This window comes from Silurus meridionalis, chromosome 19 (genome assembly GCF_014805685.1).
Source record: "Silurus meridionalis isolate SWU-2019-XX chromosome 19, ASM1480568v1, whole genome shotgun sequence".
NCBI lineage: Eukaryota > Metazoa > Chordata > Actinopteri > Siluriformes > Siluridae > Silurus > Silurus meridionalis.
In genome coordinates, this window is record NC_060902.1 from 5,393,782 (window position 1) to 5,409,184 (window position 15,403).

The following is a 15,403-nucleotide window of genomic DNA, read 5'->3' on the forward strand; positions in this document are numbered from 1 at the left end:
TTGTTGAATGAATACCTTTTTATTTATAAGAGCCCATTTTCTCATTGCATCTAGGGAGTCAGTGTTGTTCCCTTTCAGGAACTCGAGCTGCGTCGAAACGCTTTGGGAACGCGCCTGAGTGTTCACGCTCTGAAACAATGTGTGTAATCAGTCAAAAATTGGACGCTGGCCGTCACCGGTGAGGTGACGTCAAGACCAGGAGTATAAAGCGCATATGAGAGAAGACAGCGGCAGCTTCTGTTGTTCAGGAAGCGCTCTGTGTGGTGTGTTGTCTGTCAGATTGTCTGTGTGTTGGCGCTTTGCGAGCTAGGCTCATAGAGCTTTGGAGTTGGGGGCGGAGCTATGTTGCTTCCTGAGGGATGCGGCTGCGCACATTCTGCGCATTTTTCGGCTTAGTTTCTCTGCACATTCTGTACATGATCTGCGCGTATTGCGCCGCGCTCATTGTGCCGCGCGCATTCTGCTCGCTTTCGGCTCAGATTCTCTGCGCATTCTGTGCATGATCTGCGCATTTTGCGCCGCGCTCATGGTGACACGTGCATTCTGCTCTCACTCCTCGTATTAAGATAAAATGATTAAAGTAAATGACGCTCGGAAGCACGCCTTTCGGCGGATTCTTCCTCTGCGGTGAGAGCGTAAGCTCCGCCTCTCTTTCTTTGAAAAGGGGGTCATGGTCATGGGCATGGCCCTTTCGACATTGTATTGAAAAACAACCAAAAAAAAAAACAAAAAAAACAAAGTAAGAGGGTATGGAGCGATGCTGCGGGTTGAAGAGACGCTTGCGAGCTATCTCTCTCCCGGGATCGCTTCCTCCCTTAAGACCCCATCGGCGGGCACAGCCCCGACCGCAGCCCTCGTCTCCCATCGGGAGGTGCAGAAACGCAGTGTCGCGACTCGCTCTCACCTTGTGAGGGATCCTGCGCGGCGCTCGCCGCAGTCTGAGGACTGTCATCTTCAACAGGATGACTTCAATGAAGAGATCCTGACACAGACCTTTCTGGGGATCTGGCCGTGAAGGGGCGTGCCACACCGCTTTATCCGGTGCCCGCCTTGTTCCGGCCCCCTCAGGGACCTGGTCCGTTAACCCAGATCCTCCTTTGGGCCCAGGGGAAGCTGCTCTCATTGAGGGCAGTTTACATCCCGGGCTGGTTGAACGAGGCAGCAGACACCCTGTCGAGGCGGGTGTTGGGACCCGGGGAATGGCAAGCATATCTCAGGCTTGGCCGAGGCTGCTTCTGTACGCTTCCCCTGTCGCGCTGCTTCCGGGAGTTCTGGAGAGGGTTCGCCGGGACGGAGTCAGTCTCCTCCTGGTAGCGCCATGGTGGCCGCAAAACTATGTTTCGCAAACATGGTGGCTCTCCTCGAGCATCCTCCGTAGAGGATTCCTCTGAGGAGGGGTCTCTCTTTACCGGTTAGGGGTTGCCATATTTCACCCCCGCCCAGAGCTGTGGAGGATGTGGCCCCTGAGGGGGCACAGCTCCGAGGTTCTGGTCTCTCCTCCGAGGTGGTAGAGACTATTCTCCGCTCCAGAGCTCCCTCCACGAGGAGGTCGTATGCCGCCAGGTGGCAGCTGTTCTGCTTGTGGTGTGAGCACCACCAGCTGGATCCAGTCCACTGCCTGGTTGGTTCAGTGCTGGAATTCCTCCAGGGACAGTTGCCAGGGGTTGGCTCTGTCGACCCTAAAAGTCTACGCATCTGCCATTTCGGTCTATCGTGCCCCCGTGGCCGGGGCCATCTCTGGGCGAGGCTCGATGGTAACGCGTTTTCTCCGCGGCACCCGGAGGCTGAGGCCCCCGGTGCAACCTGGAGTGCCTAGGTGGGACCTGGCCGTCGTTTGGGGGCTCTTTCTGAACCCCCTTGAGCCTTAGCCGATGCACCTTTCAATCAAGACCTCGTTCTTGTTGGCCATCTGCTCTATCAAAGGGTAGGGAATGTGCTGTCAGTGCCCCCCCTCCTTCCTGGAGTTTACCCCAGGTATGGTTGGTGCCTTCCTGTACCCCTGTACAGGGGATTACATCCCCAAGGTGCCATCGTTTGTCCCACGACCCATAAGATTACAGGCATTCTATCCTCCTCTGTTCCAGGCCCCAGACCAGGAGAAACTGGACCGGCCTTGTCCGGTGCGCGCACTGGACACCTACGTCCACGGGACGGGCCCTTGGAGAAGGACCTATCAGCTGCTCGTCTGCTACAGCCCTCTCAAGAGAGGCCTTCCTTGCTGTTAAGCGGGCTCTGAGCAGGTGCATTGTTGATGCGATCACATCTTATGGGTCCTTTGGTCTCCCCGCTCCATTCGAGGTCAGAGCTCTCTCCACCCGGAGTGTGGCTGCCTCAGAGTCTCGGTCCTCTGGAGTTCCCCCGAGGCCTGTGTAACGCTGCGGGTTGGTCCACCCCACTGGCCTTTTGTGCGGTTCTATAACCTAGACCGCAGTGCCACTCTTGGCCCCTCAGTCCTTTTCTAGCTGTGGTGACAGACACACACTAGGCAGGGACTGGTCAGTCTGGCGTGATTGGACACTCGTTCCCAAAGCGTTTCGACGCAGCTCGAGTTCCTGAAAGGGAACGTCTCTAGGTTATGTATGTAACCCTGGTTCCCTGAGGGAACGAGACGCTACGTCTCTATGCCACACCGCCGGCGTCCCTGCAGCGCTTCCTTCTCCCTTGCAGGAGCTGCCGCTGTCCTCTCTCATATGCGCTTTATACTCCTGGTCTTGACGTCACCTCACCGGTGACGGCCAGCGTCCAATTTTTGACTGATTACACACATTGTTTCAGAGCGTGAACACTCAGGCGCGTTCCCAAAGCGTTTCGACGCAGCATCTCGTTCCCTCAGGGAACCAGGGTTACATACGTAACCTAGAGACGTTTTTCAGCTTATAATCTTTCTAAAACATTTTATATTTCACAACCCTGTGATACAGTAGAAGCATAAATGCACTACACACAAATATGTACTAAAAAATTGTCCATGCAGTTTTGAATTTAGCTTCAGAGATATTTAGAATTTTGTGTGAAGTTCACATCATACATTATAACAGAGTGGTTCAACAGAGTGGTTAATGGATGTGGTGAAGGAAGACATGCAGGTAGTTGGTGTGAAAGAGGCCGATGTAAAGGACAGGGGGGAACAGAGAAGGATGATCTGCTGTGGCGACCCCTAATGGGAGCAGCCGAAAGAAGATGACATTATTACAGAGTCCTTCTAAAGGTTAATCTCTAAAATCTCCCTTGTAACTTGGTAATTTTTTCTTTTATTTCCACTTATGAGTAAAGTATTGTTGAAAATGCATTTTTAAAAGCATTATAATTAAGTAAATGATCATTTTTGCTTCTATATTGCAAAAAACATTACTCAAGTCACTAGTGTTCTGACTCCACTGTAGTTTAATTTAATAGAGGGAAACTTAGCTACATTGTAAAAAGGGAAAATTACTACATTGGATTCAAAATTATTATAATATTTTAACGCTTAAGGATTTACAGAGTGCATATATTACATGGTAGCATCTACATTGCAACTGCTAAGACTAGATGAATGCCATCTCTACCTTACTTTACAAGATTTGTTATGAGTACCATATCTGTAAATCCATACCTGTTCTATTTGTTGAACATATTTCCCTCAACTTTTAATTGTTGACCCATCTTTACTATGACTTACTATATGTGCAAACATTCTTACTACCTTAAGGCATGCAAGGTCATGGTAACAGAAAGAACAAACAGTATATTTTTCAAGGCTGCCCTGTTTTTGAAATTGTTTATTTCTAATACGACTGCATATCATTGAAATCATAAAACATGCTCTGAGAGCAAATCTATAAATTGGGCCACATATAGGTATTTTTGTGTGAAAGAACGCCGAATCAGAAATAATCCCAACGGGTTGTGCAGGAGGCTCTCTATATCTGCTATGTGAGTGTAGGAGTGCCCCAGAAGTACATAAGTTTAAATGTATCATGCCACATCAGCAGCCTGAACAGAAGCAACGTTAAAACCCAAAACTACTATTACAACCTCAGCAGATATTGGTATCTCATTGGAATTTGAACAAAACCCTTGAGCTTATTAAAATCTCTAGTCCTTATCGTTTAACAGTACCATACTATAGATGTAATGTGTATGCTATGAATGCATATGTTTGGTATGCATATAATTGATGATCATCATTGTTTTCTGGAGGATTCTGAATCTTTAAATGCAAATCTATTGCAATATACAGTAGCATATGCAATTAAATATTGCCCTAGATTTGCATATAAAGATTCCAGAATCTTCTAGAAATCAATAATGTGTATGCAATGAATGCATCTGTTCGGTATGCATACAATTGTTGACCATGATTATTGTCTGAAAGTTTTTATGAATCCTTAAATGTAAATCTATGGCAGTATTTAATTGCATATGCCTCTGTATATTGCACAAACCAATTGAGATGTTTGATATCAAACTGCTCCATACTACAAGTTTGTCACAAATCAATACTGTCTATGATAGGTTCAGGTTTTTTTAATCCACAGATGTCAAACATTAATGCCTAATTTAGAATTGTATAACAATCAAGCTTTGGTCAGCTTGTTTTTGAAAGTGGAACTGGAACGAGATTCAGCAAACAACATTTTCAAAAATGTTCTATAATGACCAATTTCCACAATGCTGACTAAAAAGCCAAATGATATGGACTACTATGTATAGGCCAGAACCAATGATAATTTTCCTATTTTGATATTAAAACACCCCTGGATACCTTTTTTTAACTCTGTAAGTGAGTGAAAAATAAATTGTGCAAATTATATGACTAGGCACTTTGTTGGATTAGAACTTTTCACAGAGTGACTTCCCTGCCTCTGCACCATATAATAAAGCTAATAGCTGCTTTAAACTGCACTTAGTTCTGTATGTCACTTCCACCTCCATGGCTCATTTGCTTTTGTCTGATGTGTGGGTGGGTTGCACATAGAGAAGCAGTGTGAGCAGTAATGCAGCATTAGTTTTAGAGATAGGGATTCCCACAAAAAAGAAAAGTAATGACAAGTGAACTGTGGTATTCAAGGTCTGGTTAGCCATAAGAACTGTACCTAATGGCCTCAAAATGGGGTGCCAACTAATTATTAGGATTTTAATAATTATTTTATATTTATTCTTTTTACAATGATACCGTATGTTTAATTAAAAACACTAGGTGGCTAAAAGTTTGTGTACACTTGTGGCCCTATTTGTGCTTCTACACTTCTGGGCTGGTGTTCCACTAGATTTTAGAGTTTAGCTTTTGGGATTTGATCATTCAGCCCTATGGGCATTAGTGAGGCCAGACACTGGGTAAGAAGGCCTTGGGGGAAGCACTTGCCAAGTTGTTTAATGAGCTTGGGGTCATGGGTTTTGTGCAGGTCACTCAGGTTCTTCCAATAATGTTTTCATGGAACTCACTTAATGCATAGGGGATTTGTCATGCTGGAAAAGGTTTGGGCATTAAAGATCCAGTGATGGAAATTTGTAATGGTACAGCATAGAAAGCCATGTATAATATGGCATGCGTCAGGCGTTCATAAACATATGGCCAAAAAGTGTATTTAATTGTAGCATTGTAATCAGTTAACTACAGAATTTGTAAATAGTTAGTAATTCTTTGTTTTTATTTACCAGCCTGGACAGGAGTTTCAGCTGTAACATTAACGATAGATTCAATAATGATTGATTACTTAAATGGGCTCATTTTGTATTATTTCTAACATATAAGTAACAGCGTATTCACAGGGACTTGGCTAGACTTGGCAGCTACTCCACAAAATCTATAAAAATAAATATTAAAAACGCTGGTATTTAGATAACGATTAAATCAAAATTAGATTTAAATATTAGATTAAAGTCTGCAGGCTCTCATTTTGTAGCAGTTCACTATGGAAAAATTAGAATAACAAACTCTAGATTTTGCTGTTGTACAAAAATAAAGCACTTCACTGCATGCCATGTTCACATCAGTAATACTTCATGACTTAAGTTGTGCTTTGAGATTAGAAAATGTTTGTGTCAAAGCTAAATCAATAATCTGGTGTAAATTTGTCTTTAAAAAGCTATTTGAGGTGCCATTTAAAATATTGACACTCACGCTAAGGTTTCATGAGATGAAAAAAGGACTCATAACATGGCAGTGATGATTTACGGCTTAAATAATAAGCGTCCATTTATCGCGTTTTTTTGTTAAACACGTGCGAGAGGAATACTGTGTGAAATACGGTACACTGTTTCACATTTATAGTGAGTACACATACTGTACAGTATACAGTTCTGTAGTAGCATAGCCTATGCACTCTTTCTCTGCTTGTTTATTGGTTTAAGTGTCCAACGAGTTAAAGATACATGATCGCATTCTGTACTTTACTGTATTAACATTTTACTTCATTTCATAATTAATAATTATATATATATTTTTTATAAATGTAATAATTTCAAAATAAAAACAATTCCCTATAAGTTTTTTGGTCTATCGTGCTATCCGCGAGAGACTGAAAAAATCAGCGAAACAAACTAGTTATGTGGCAGATGCAATTCCGCGATAAACCGGAGGCAAGAAGAGTGCTCTCTATGAGCAGAGAGTGCGCATAGCTATGCGGCTACAATGCGAGCAGTCAACCCCCTCGAGAGCAAACGACACACAGCAAACGACACACAGGTTGTGTATCCCCCCCAAAATGGAACGGGGGCAAGGAGGAACACAAGTCAGAAGTTATGGTTGCAGATTCACACACACGCTTACCTGAACAAACAAAGCTAGCTTCGGCTCCGCATTTTGCATTTTGTAGCTTCCTGGATGTGACGTCACCCCACTGGTGACGTCGTGTCTTGTTAAACGGATTTCACACATGATTCAGAGCGTGAACAACGTGGAAGCGTTCCCAAAGAGTTGCGTCCCTGAAAGGGAACTAATTCTGAAGAATGCTACAGCAGAGGAAAAAAATATAGATCTTTTCCAGAATTCTTAAGGACCAGATAAAAAAACCACTATATATAAAACATATAAAACAGTTGCTTGAGCTTTTTTTAAATTTTTATCATTATTACATAAATAAGTGTTAATCTACACAAAAAAAAAGTTTTTGTTTGACAACGGCTTCTGACTTTTTGGATCACAGTAGGAATTTCCAGAACAGAGCATCTAATTCAGTTTCAGCTCCAGAACTAAATGAGAATGATTCCATTGGTTTTCTTACAAATCAAGATAAATTGTGTTCCACAGTCCCAGCCTAACATTAACCATTTACTGGATCTTGGGAAAACTTCTAAACGAATTTAGAATTATGAGATTGTGTTGCCAATGGAGTGAAATGGCCTGATTTTATCATTTGCATACCCTACACATCAGTCTGTCCTTGTGGACTTCGTTTCCCCCTGCCATGGCTATTTCAAAGTGGTATCTGTTTATCAGCCAAATCACGGTCAACTTCTCCTTTCTCACCCAGTTCTAATGAGCTAGCTATGAGCTTAGCTAATTAGGGAGGCCTTTCATGAAAGGGATTAAATCTGTAGATGGCAACACACAGGATGAGACAGAGGGGAGGGAGGTTTAAAAAATGAGCAGTAGGCTGGTAGTTTGTGCTGGAGAAAGCAGTGGGATACAGCTTTGCAGCAAGAGGGGAGCGCGCTGGGCAAATTGGATGTTTTTCTTTTCTCCCCTCCTTCCTGCTTCATTTTCATAGCACAGCACTCTCACTTTGTTGGGGCTTGTTCATTTATCCGACTTGGCACATCTAACACACTCAGAGTAAAAGAGATAAGACGTGGCTCTGTTGGATTTAAAAAAAGGTGTGTATAATGGACAGATTGTTGTATGTGGTAAGGAGGATGTCACCTCGGAAGAGGGAAAGAAGCTTCCAGTGGGAGGCAGAGAGTCCTGAGACCTGCGATGAGAGTCTGTGCTCATTGAGCCTTTGCATCAGTGGTAAGATGAGAGCAAACTTTCTCTCTTTCTCTTAACTCTCACTTACTCTTACTTTTCTCTTTCGCTCCCTCTTGCTCTTTCATTGTTTTTTCATTGCACTGTATGGTTTTACCTGTAATCTTCTAATTTTGAAGCACGCATATTTATGTGGTCTCATTAGAAAAGGAGCTAAAGGGGGGAAAATCCTTTCTTTCCATTGTCTTATTGTCTTATTTCATACTCACACTCATTTTAACCCCAATTCCTTTGATGTTAGTGTGAAAATTATGACCTGTGAATTTCACTGATGTGCCAGAAGCTTATTTTATGTAAAGTATATTCATGCAGTTTGTTCCCAAGGGATGATGTGCTTGCTGAAAACTCTTTCTTCTCTTTGGTTTCAGTCAAAATCCTCCAGGGTAGAGGGTTGGGCTAAATTTGTGGTGACACACTTAAACCTCAGTTAGAAAGGCATATGCCAGGCTTAATGTGATGCCATTGACTGAGCAGAATTGATTTCACTTTAGAGGTTTAAATGTTCGATAACAGTGACACTTTTACTTGATCACAGTATAGTATGTGGTAATGTATGTAAGCAACTAGTTATCAGAATGTTTAATTGTTTAGCTTTTAATCCTGAAGATATTTATCTTTTCAGTGTGCGTATGTTATATTCTCCATGTATACAAACTGAATGATCATCAGACTCATGCATTTAAATGATTCCATAAACTAGGACAAATCATATAATCCCTCTGTCATGCTTGCTTCCTGGGTTTTTGAAATAGAGTTTAATGATAATTATCATGTGCATTATCAAATCTGATAATAAGAAGCTGATAATAAGAAGCTGATGAGTTACAATTACATAGGCTCTTGGATCAACTTTTATCAGCAGATGTTTAACCACTTTATTGGTGGCCCTTTGGTGGTCTCTTGTTATAAATTCGTTCACTAGTCCATGGATCAAGTGAATGTGCCAATGCGTTACCGCATTCCTGATCTTGCCTTGAAACATAGTGAAATAGAATGACATTTATTGCCAATTACTGTGGGGATGAGGTGAAAACTTACTGTCTACAGTAAATGTTTAGATGACAGCTTATACTTTCAGAGGCAGAGGCCCCACTTTCTAGGCCAGCACTGTAGCTAATTAACCGTGGCTTTAAAAAACACTCATAACACTAAAAATACAATGACAAAAACCTAGTACAGCTGTCTTTATTCCTTAACTGTGTACTACAGTACTACAAAGTGGCATTGCCTTGCATTTTAAAACTTGAGTGAAAAAAGGTGCTTGCTAGACATACATTTATTTTATAATGAATAATAATTTTTATGCCTTTTTATCAAGCTTGGCAGAATTAAGAGAACAGTGTAGCCAATGTTGTAATGTTCACAATCAAGGGACTATCAAGGGAAACTGAGTTCTCATGCTGTTACAGATCCATCGAGATTTAACATAATTTATCTGAGTAATACATTTTTTTTTTCCTACAGCCTCTTAGAAATATCCCTATTTCTTGATGTAGTGTATCAGGCAGGAGGACTCATGAACGAAGCTAATTAAATTCAATAGGACTATAACTATGAGCAGTTTTTTTTTAAAGGGCTGATGATTTAACTGACATTATGAATGCCTTTTACCCTACTGGCTTTGTTTACACTCCTTGATGATGTTCTTAAAACTAATCCTACTATTATATATTAATATATTATCTATAGCACTTCTAAAAAAATTTAAATACCATTCTATCTGAAAAATGTAAAAGTACCGTATTTTTCGGACTATAAGCCGCTACTTTTTTCCCACGTTTTGAACCCCACGGCTTAAACATTGAAGCGGCTAATTTATGGATTTTTCCTGGGTTTTTCTCGGTTTCACAAACTTCAAGCCAAAAAACCGAACCCCATAACATTAGCCTAATGAAATTTCCGAACGGAAACGAAAAAACACACCTCACCTGTGTTCTGAGCTGCACGGCATTGGGAGAAAAAAGTTTCACTGATTTTTAGTGATTTTTAAACGCAAAACGATGCCAAAAGATAAACTCCTGAGATAAATAGTTGTGAAAGGAAGGAGGAAGACAGTGAACAATGACTTTCTTGATCGGCTACTGTTTAGATACAAGCCGTTGTAACGCGTTGAGTCTGGGTGAAGGGAGAGCTCGCTAACTCCAGTTGCAAATGAAATCATATAAGCACAGACAGGTTTCCAAAACTCGTGCTTTTTTATTTTTCTTGGCAACAGCGTTATGGGTTAGTCAAAGAAACTTAGAAATGAGCATCAGAAAATAATGAGCACATAAAACTCAGTCTCACACGCGCACACACACGCAGTAATACCGGAAGAATGCAGTGACGTGCTGTTCCCAAAATGCCGCTCTGCTCTTAAAGGAGCCACAACATATTTTACCTGTTACACCATGTAACAGACACACACACTCTCTTTCGGTAAAGCCTGTGTTAAGTTCATTAGTTTATACTGCGGCTTATACACAAGGTGCGGCTTATTTATGTTGAAAATAAAAATATTCGTAAAATTCAGTGGCTTATACAAGGGTGCGCTTTATAGTCCAGAAATTACGGTAGATTATTTACTGTCCTCTAAAAATTAAACATACAGCCATTATAATGGCAACATTGCCATTGTCAAAATAACTGGCAACAAAAGTGAATACACCCTAAGTGATAACAGCTGTACACCATGTAACTATGCAAAGCCACATGTCTTATTCATCATGTCTATGTGTTTGTCTGCTTGACAGAACCATACAAATTTGTGTATCTTGTATTAGAGCAGTTAAAATTTGGTGGTTTGAGTACAATTCTTTCAAATGAACCACTGCATGTTCAACATGCATCTCATGGCAAAGAACTCTGAGGATTTGAGAATAAGAATTGTTGCTCTTAACAAAGATGGCCAGGCTATAAGAAGTTCAGGGAACACCCTGAAACTGAGTTACAGTACAGTGGCCAGGGTTATACAGAGGTTTTCCAAGACGGGATCCCATCGCAAAGCTCGATCAAATAAGTTGAGGTGCAGAAGCTGGCTTAAAAAAATAAAAGAAGGATGAGTCCTGCCAGCATTGTTCGACCATACACCGCATACTGCAGCAAGTCGGTTTGCATGGCCATCGTCCCAGAAAAAAAGCCTTTTTTGAAGCTCCCTCACAAGAAAGCTGTTTGCTGAAGACAACCTGTCCAAGAGCATGAATTACTGGCACCATGTCCTGTGGTCTGATGAGACTAAGATAAACTTGTTTGGCTTGCCTACAGTCAAGCATGGCGGTGGTAGCATCATGGTCTGTGGCTGCATGAGTGCTGCTGATACTGGGGAGCTGCTGTTCATCGAAGGAAACATGGATTCCAACATGTGCTGTGACATTTTGAAGCAGAACATGATGCCCTCCCTCCATTTAAAAACTGGGCTGGCCAACATAATAATGACCACGAACACACCGCCAAGAAGACAGCTGCCTTGCTGAGTAAACTGAAGGTGATGGAGTGGCCAAGTATGTCTCCAGACATGAACCATATTAAGCACCTGTGGGCATCCTCAAGTGGAAGGTGGAGAAGCACCATGTGTCTAACATCCAGCAGCTCTGTGATGTCATTATGGAGGAGTGAAAGAGGATCCCAGCAACAACTTGTGCAGCTCTGGTGAATTTTATGCCCAGGAGGATTATGGTAGTGCTACATAACCATGGTGTTCACACAAAATATTGACAGTTTGGACACAGTTTTGACATGTTAACTTGGGGTGCACTCACTTTTGTTGTCAGCTATTTTGACAATAATGGCTGTATGTTGAATGATTTTTTGAGAACAGTAAATCTATACTGCAATAAAAGCTGCACATTGACTACTATTAAATATATACAAGTTTACAAGTTTAATTTTCATAGTATTGTACCTTGAGAAGATTTACTAAAATGGTTGCTGAAATGTGAGGGGAGTACTCACCTTTGTGAGATACTGTGTGTGTGTGTATATATATATATATATATATATATATATATATATATATATATATATATATATATAAAACCAGATGACGTATATTCAGTGAGTCACTAGTTCTTTATGTACATGTACGGTTCACTGAAAATGTTCTCATATGACTGTGTAATTCCCACTGAGGTATGTGAACAAGTATAACTTTTACATAAGTAAATTCATGAACAAGTAATTTTGATCCACATAGAGTATATACCGCCCCTCTGGGTGTTTTTGTTTTTTTTTATACCATTTTGTGTAACAGATGTGTGGGAAAATCCCAAAGATCAGCAGTTTTTGAATTACTCAGCTTGATCATTTGGCACAACAAACAACAACCATGTTGTGGTCAACGTTACTGGGATCAGAGTGTTTTTTCTTATCCTGACTTTTTTGATGTACAAATTAACATTAACTAAATCTCTTGACCAGTACTCTCATGATTTTAGACAATGCTGTGCTGCTACATGATGTCTATTCAAATAGCAAATCAGTATTTATCAGTGGTGGACATAGTACACAAAGCATGTACATGAGTAAAAGTAGAGCTATACATGGTAAAATAAACCACATATAGAGTTTATGTGCAAAGATTCCAATATTACTCTCTGCACACCAACCTATTAATATAATGATATTAAAGATTTAAATGACCCAAGATGACAAATGACTTTTGGGATGACTCAAAATATATGGATGTTGACAGTTCATGCTTTTTTTGCGGTATTAAAGATGAAACACTGATCCATTTATTTTTTTCCAATGTGAAAAAAAATGCAAAACTTCTGGAATAGCGTATATCTTCATTTAGTTAATCACCTTCATTCTTCCAGTCTCTTTCAGTTAAAATATATAATTTGTTACAACAAAGGTAAAACTAATATATCAGTGAATTACATTGTTAACTTTTCCATTTTGTTTGGGAATTTTTTTTATTTATAAACAAAAACTCTCAAAATAGCAGTCTTCCTTTTCACATTTCTTAAATGAAATTGATGTATTTATTGAATCTCTTAGATTGATTAAAACAAGAAAAGTAAATTTCCTATTTTACATGTATTTGTATATATTATTTAATTTTTGTATGTAAGCCATTATTATTGTTATTAGTATTGTTAACATTTTCCTTTATAGATTTTGTTTGGTTAATTTGTACCCCCTACTTTTTTTTTTCTATTTTTCTGAATTGGGCTCCTGAGGGTTTAGACTCTTTTTTCATCTGAGTGAGGAAACTTCTCTGGGCAGTGGGTGCACACGCCGAGTCCCAAATAGGTTCACTAACCGTGACAATTTATAATAATTGATGCAACTGTGCATATAAACGTAGTAAAAAAAAACCCGACAGATTTGTTTTGTTTTTTTGTTTTGTTTTTTGTTTTTGCATGGACACCCCGAGCGGATGCCCATGTCACCTCTGCCCATATCCACCACTGTCAAGCGGCAATCAAAACAAGTTTAAAACAGAGCACGCACTCTACCCTGATCGGTGGCTTGTTGTGTGCTTGACCAGTTATGTTTTTATCCACTAATAAATAAAAAGGTACGAGAGGTTTTGCAAAATGTAGTTGAGTAAAAAGTAAGATATTTGACTTTGAAATGTAGTGAAATTAAAGTAAAAGTCTCCCCAAACAGAAATACTTGAGTAAAATACAGATACATGAAAAAACTACTTACAGTAATGAGTTAAATTTACTTCGTTACTGTCCAACACTGGTATTTATGTATTAATTTTATCCACAGTACCTGTTACTGATATTTTCTTCGATTTTTAATTTATGTTTAATACTTGGGATATGTAGAGTTGACAAAAACTATAGTCCTTCCTTCAACATGTATGTTTATTGATTTAATAAATTTTTTGATTAAAAATAAAAACATTTTAACGCAGTCAAATCTATCTAGTATATTATTGAATTTGATAGGAATAACGTGTTATAAAATTATTACAAATATTTTAAGACCGGAACTACTTGTTGGTTTAACGGTTTTAACTCACACCATCCGGAGAATTCAGACTGAATAATCGTCTATCGATCTGGCCCAGTCAAAGTCACTCAGATCTTGATTTCATCACCCATGCTCATTTTTCCCTGCTTCTAACATATCAGCTTCAAGAACTTATGGTTCATTTTGCTGCCTGCTATAACAAATTGACAGATGACACTGTTTTGAAATGATAGAAAGTAGAAGTAGTAAACATGACAATTTGACAATTACATGCTTAAAATAATTAATGAGATGAGGTTTATGACAATTACCGCACTACTCATAGTCTTATTAGTGCGTTTTAAATGCGAATAGTGGGATTGTATAATTTTTGTAGTAAATCTAGTAGTAAATGTAGTAAAGACATCACTGTTTAGTGTATAGGGCAAATACTGTCTTTAAGTACAAGTTCAGAACACTTAAGGTATCGCTTATTAATTTCTTCCTAGGCAGAATTCTCATTGTGTGTCATACTGAATCTCATAAAAAGATGAGCTATAAGAATGGAACAACTACATACTCACATTATAGCATCAGGAATCATTCACTTCTAGGTTGTGCATAAGAACCACTCCTGCTCCAAAGTATGACATTTGTCACAGAAATCAATGTTTTGTAAGAGAGCAAAAGAAAGGCCTCTTTAATTCACTATTCAGTCTAGGTCTGTCTATAGCAACCGAGACAGGATTCTGAATATTGAATATTTCATAAGTGCGTCAAACTGAGAAAGTTGAGAAAACACCAGCATCTGCAAGTTGGCTGGTGTTTTGTCATATTATGTCACTTGCTATACTTGTCCCCTATTCAAAAGAGTCTCACAGTATCTGAGGTGTCATGGAGCATTTGGATTTTGTAGAAGTTGCAGAAAAAGGTACAAATGCTAACATCACCTATTTCTTCAATGCTTATACCGAATTTTTCATTTGATTTGGGACCTATACTGTATATAAGAAATTAAAATTAGATTTCACAACGGGTGATAAGAATTTGGAAGTTTAAGATTATATTGTTTTTACACATTGTGTATCATTTTCTAATTTTCAACACCAGAGTACACTGGTTACTTCTTAAAATAATCAAAAAGCAGTGGCGGGCTGTGCATTTGGTACCTGGGCCTTCAGTGGGGAATTACCCGACTTAATCCACCTCTTAATACCACCACTATCACGTCGCCATTATAGAAACCATCAATACAATACAAACATGCAATATAACAATGCGAAAGAGAGGCATTTCACATATGGAGGGTGAATACCATTTTACTAAAGCAAGCGCCAAACCTCTACACTACAACTGCAACTGTGCACCTACATCATATAGAGCAGTTCAGAATCAATATTTGTCTAATAACATGACAAAAATGTAAATAAAATACAACCAAATCACCAGAGATGCATAGTCATAATTTGCACCACTCCTCAGAGACTATATGCCAGTGTTACCGCTCGTATTCACTGGTCTGGAAGTGGAGAACAAACCCTTTCCTGGGCTGAGACAAGCTAG

At 39.8% G+C, this 15,403-nt stretch overlaps 1 protein-coding gene across 4 annotated transcripts in view; it reads left to right on the forward strand.

The window, feature by feature from the left end:
• grip2b (glutamate receptor interacting protein 2b) overlaps nt 1-15,403 on the forward strand; it is a 189,287-nt gene that overhangs the window by 51,337 nt on the left and 122,547 nt on the right. For 2 of the 4 annotated variants that reach the window (XM_046875131.1, XM_046875132.1), the window contains exon 1: nt 7,674-7,936. The exons of the other annotated variants lie outside the window; for them this stretch is intronic. In XM_046875131.1, coding sequence (XP_046731087.1) covers nt 7,810-7,936 — 127 coding nt within the window. In that variant the 5' untranslated portion in view covers nt 7,674-7,809. Of the gene's footprint in view, nt 1-7,673; nt 7,937-15,403 lie in introns of those variants that run through there. 4 annotated transcript variants of the gene reach the window in all.